The sequence below is a fragment of the Perkinsus marinus genome, assembly GCF_000006405.1.
Source record: "Perkinsus marinus ATCC 50983 genomic scaffold scf_1104296975926, whole genome shotgun sequence".
NCBI lineage: Eukaryota > Perkinsozoa > Perkinsida > Perkinsidae > Perkinsus > Perkinsus marinus.
The window spans coordinates 198,798-203,712 of NW_003200605.1; the positions used below are offsets into that span (position 1 = coordinate 198,798).

The following is a 4,915-nucleotide window of genomic DNA, read 5'->3' on the forward strand; positions in this document are numbered from 1 at the left end:
GAGGTCGAGAGTGTTAACACGGCTATACCACTCACTGTTAGAAGGTGACCACAGGAAAGCAAGTGCCACAATTTGGGTGAGGAAAAAAGTGATGATAGGGACAGTACACATTAGAATGGTTCTCCAACCAAGGAGAGATCCACTAGGGCGATAGTCGCCGAGTTTTGCTGCCGGACCCGACAGAGTCATCGTCCACACCATGATGACGCTGATGAGGACATCTTGGGATATCCAGAACCATTCCCCTGGAACTTGATTCCCTATGATAGTACCGACAATTCGAGAAGTAGTGAGAATGAACGCATATACGATGAAGAAAGAGTAAGTCGCGATGTTGGTGGCAAGACACGCACGACCTTCACGAATCATATCAACAACTGTGAAGAGGGAGCGACCATCACGACCTGAACTGAATGGTGATACCATGGATGCCTCCGCCTCAGATAAAGCCATGCCAGCATGAGCAGCACGGAGAGCACCACAGTCGTTACCACCATCACCGCACATACCAACAACCAGCTTACGAGACTGGAGATACTTCGTCACGTTCACCTTGTCCTCAGGCTTCATGCGGGCGAACACCAAAATATCTTTCCAAAGCTTATCGAGCTCATCAGAGTTCCTAGCCAAATACTTCCATGCAGATCCAGTTACTGCCAGTTGGTCTACCCCGGCCTCCACATCACAGCAGGGCTCGTTCGTCTCAGTGTCAACCCAAAGGAGCTTATCCATTTCCTCATCATAGTCTCCTATTAAAAGTCGTCCATTTTTGCTTTTCCCAATTATACCACATTCCTTGGCAATAGCGATACCAGTGAAGACATTGTCACCAGTACACATAACGTTGCGAATGTTGCCGGCGGTCAAGGCCTCAATGGCAGTCGGGCTTCATCTCATTGCGGAAGAGAAGCAGTCCGCACATGGAAAGGTCGAATTCAAAAGAGTCCCTCTTGGCCGCTGTGATTTGCTCGTCCGTGAAAGAGCCGTCCAAAGTCTTAGTCGCCATTGCCAAGGTGTAGAAGTTATCAGAAGCACATCCCTCAGAGACTTCAACATAGTCCTTGGGGAGTGTGTCGGGCAACGACAAGGCGGCCACACGTTCATACGAGCCCTTGATGACGACAATAACCTCATCCGTTGACAGATCTCTGACGACAATCCCGGATGTCATTCTGTTGTGGTGGAACTCAAGTTTCTTCAAGACCTTGAGTTTATGCTCCCCATTCGGTGAAGTTATGATATTGTCTGAGCTCTCCGGCTTCGGGAGAGACCATCCAGTCATAGTGAGCATCGACACTTCAACGTGATTCCCAATAAATGTTCCATCACGGAGAGTAGTCACAGTGTGGCAGCAAGCGAGGCCGTATTGCATCTTCAGAGGGATTCTCTCAGAAATCACACGTTTGTTTCTCTCATCGAGAGGAGGCGAATCCGGCTCAAACTGCACCTTGCTGAGGAAGGTTCTACTCGCAGGGTCCACGGCCACCACCGCCGCGAAGTCCATACCGTCCTTCGTGATGGTGCCGGTCTTGTCGAACACCATCGTTGAGATCTTGCCAGCAACAGGAATCCTCCCCGGTTGGAGACATGATATCTGATGATGCTTCTCGAGTCTGAAGGCCGCCACTGACTGGCCCATGACGATAGAGACGGGCAACATGGGGTTCATCGTCTGAGCAATAGCACTCAGAATTTCCAACACGGTGACCACCCAGGAACCCAGACTTGTCGTGGTCATGAACAGAATGATGATGAGTACAGCATACAGAGCTAGCATACCGTAGATAATCGGAAGCTGATCAGTGTACTTGAACCTAGAAAAGGATACCAATATGAATGAACAAAACCCTTTTAGCTATCATTAGTTCCACGACAATGCACACTCGGCATTCCACAACGTGCGCGCCCGAAGACACTGAGATACGCTCAAAGCAGTTGACTATGTCCTATCCTGTATAGTCCTATATATAGCACAAGGGTTTGACACAGGAAAGTCAGCTCGGTAGAGTCTACCTGATAGATTGTGGGGAAAGTACCATACGAATGAGTTGTCCCTTCGTCGTGAGAGCTCCGACACTAGTTGCCAGCAAAATGGCACGACCATCGTGGGGGCCAGTTGACTGCATACACATAGTGCCTATGAGAAATTCCAGCAGCATCACATGGAGAGAGTCTCTGAGATCTCACCTGCATAGGCCTTGTTCTTCTTGGTGATTTCAGCATCTTCAATGTCATCCACAGAGAATTTCTGTATGGGCATGGGCTCACCAGTGAGCATGGACTCATTGACGATTATAGAACCCTCCATGACCACTCCGTCACAAGGAAGAGGTTCACGTTCCTCCACTTTGAGTAAGTCGCCGAGGACCACACCATGGGAGCCGATCTCAATCCACTTCCCTGATCTCAGAACTTGCACCCTAGTCTCTAACTTCGCCAAGGTAGCGATCTTCTTCTGGCCCCTCCTTACGATGAACAAGGCCCGATAGATCCCCGCAATCAGAGTCATGCCGAGCCATATTATTCCAATATTCCACGTCGTATACACGATGTACGTCCAGGCAGCAACAGACTGTAGTATGTAGAGAACATCGCTGAACTCCGAAGCCAGGCTCTCAATGATCCCGGGGACTCGCACTCTGATCTCATTCGGACCCGTTTCCTCCAACTCGAGTGTGGCCTCCTCGTGACTTAAACCACCAGTTCTCAGCCGGTTATGCATCTCAGAAGCTGTCCATTCTCCCATGCCAACAGGACGGAACCGACCAACGTTAGTATCAAATACATATCTAACGCACATATACTCGTAACACTTAACGCCGAGCATTTTATCGTATTCAACTTCAACCATCGTCTTGCGGGGTGGCGCTCCTGAAGCGTGCACGTAGTCTTTCCCAAAGGGCCGATATGTGACGATTGAAGACCGGCACGTCCTCATCAGAAGCCATTCCTGGATCTATCATATCCTTAGAGTCCTCCGCGAGAGGTACAGCCTCCTCAATAACCACATTCGTAGCCTCACTGAGATGTGGCTCGGGCAACATGAACAGCGTAACGAGGGAGTGATAGAATTTAGATAGCACGGCAGCCAGTACGTGAAAAACGACCATTGAGTATATTGCTGGTATAACAACTCCGTCCCAGTCAGTTTGCCAGTCTGAGAGGAGTTCAGGAAAATACGAAAATGAGACGAAGATGATGATGCAAAGGTATGCTAGCATAAGGAGAAGAAGCCAAGCATAGAGAATGATGGTTCCCATCATGGTTTTCTTGTAGCCAGTCTGAATGAAGAACCTCTCAACTTCGTCGGGGCTCTCAAATGATAGACGACGGCAAGCGGACGACTTAGACTTGATGGATCGAGGGGCTTGAACAGAGCGATAGATCAGAAATATCGCAGATATGAGGAGCAGACCGCAAAGGGCACAAGTCCAAATTATGGCAGCGATTTCTCCGAATTCCATTTTCCGTCAGATGATGCGGAAATATTGATAAACTAAAGCACACCATTTGCGTGCGACTGCCATATAGTTCTCGCATGCATAGCACAGCCTTGTTATTGGAAGGTTACCCCCAACTGGCCTGGAAGTAAGAAGGCCGCTAGGGATGATGGTCCAGGCATTCCCCGTCAACTTCGTATTAGCCCTCACTAGAAACGAAACATGAAAATGGTGAATTGCAGTCTCAAGACTTTGCTAACATTCCGGTTTTTCGACAGTTGACTAACATCTGGCCTCCAGAGCGAATGGACGACCAAACTTGCCAGAAACCATCCCTCATTCGATCGTCCTTCTGATTAGGCCTGATGTTACCCAATGACATTCATCATCATCATCCTCTAGTACTGAGGAATTGAGAGAAGATAGCGTTTCAGAACCCCGCCGAAAGTTGATAAAGACTCAACATCCTCCAAAATATTAAATTCGATAAACGATAGCTATATTGCTACCAGACAAAGGAGAAAGAATCTACTGCATCCATAACACTATGTCATTAACATACAGATAATCACCATCGTACTCGTGGACGTAGCCAATACCACGTAAAAGGAAGTCCTATCTTCGGAAGGAAAATAGGACGAAAAGTACTGACCATCTGGACAACAGGGAAAGCTGTAAGGGAAGCGCAATGGTGGTGGTATCATGTAGTAATGACTAGTGTACGATAATGTCTGAACAAGTAGCATAATAAACGCCTGCGAACTTGGACCACATGTAAAGGATGGTGTAGGGCCCAGGCTCAACGTTACTAGGTATAATAATATCAGCAGAAGTGGTGTCCTTAGTAACATGTTTGTTATAAAATGGTAGGCAGTCCTCTAGCGAGGTGAAGTCTTCCCATGAAGGATCAGAACTGTATGGAGCCATCTTGAACACGATGCATGTCCCTGATACCTAGAGATGATGGCGACTATGAGAAACCACGGCCTACCGTCAGAGACGGAATTAGTGTGCCCGTTACCCATCCAGGAGATATGTAGTTTTTGCCCTGAATGTAAGCCAGCTTCAATAATCGATCATATGGAGGTCTCACCTCGAGTAACTTCTGCACGGTCGTTTGTATTCGAAGCACCAAGCGAGCCAGCCCGTCTGCATGGTCGTAGAGAGCTTTCATCAAAAGCCTTATATGGCGGGGGCAGATTCTGGCACTGCCTCAGGGATGACTTCGGGCACACCGGGCGCTACAAAACAGAGAGGCTTCACGTAGAGAACGATTTAAGATTCTGAGTTACTCACCGCATAATAATGGTCGGGATTTTTGTGCATGTTTGGGCCCATCCTAGGATGACCGCTTCTGATGTCCCCTATCAAATTAAATACCCAGCTGTGGGCGGACGCCTTCATGACGATGGAAATGATGATAGCACAGATCATCATAATGCATTCAAATGATAACCTATCAAACAATGTCATTC

At 48.1% G+C, this 4,915-nt stretch overlaps 2 protein-coding genes across 2 annotated transcripts in view; both read right to left on the bottom strand.

Annotated features, from left to right (window-relative positions):
* Positions 1-732, bottom strand: part of Pmar_PMAR004483 (type v p-type ATPase isoform, putative) — a gene marked incomplete at both ends in the record, with an annotated part of 855 nt that extends 123 nt beyond the window's left edge. Inside the window, one exon of the mRNA XM_002764981.1 lies at positions 1-732. Coding sequence (XP_002765027.1) covers positions 1-732 — 732 coding nt within the window.
* Positions 733-871: 139 nt separating this feature from the next.
* Positions 872-4,915, bottom strand: part of Pmar_PMAR004484 (hypothetical protein) — a gene marked incomplete at both ends in the record, with an annotated part of 7,543 nt that continues 3,499 nt past the window's right edge. The window contains 7 exons of the mRNA XM_002764982.1: positions 872-1,814; positions 2,014-2,137; positions 2,188-2,789; positions 4,213-4,387; positions 4,432-4,488; positions 4,534-4,681; positions 4,737-4,896. Of these exons, the coding sequence (XP_002765028.1) occupies positions 872-1,814; positions 2,014-2,137; positions 2,188-2,789; positions 4,213-4,387; positions 4,432-4,488; positions 4,534-4,681; positions 4,737-4,896 (2,209 nt within the window). The remainder of the gene's footprint in view (positions 1,815-2,013; positions 2,138-2,187; positions 2,790-4,212; positions 4,388-4,431; positions 4,489-4,533; positions 4,682-4,736; positions 4,897-4,915) is intronic.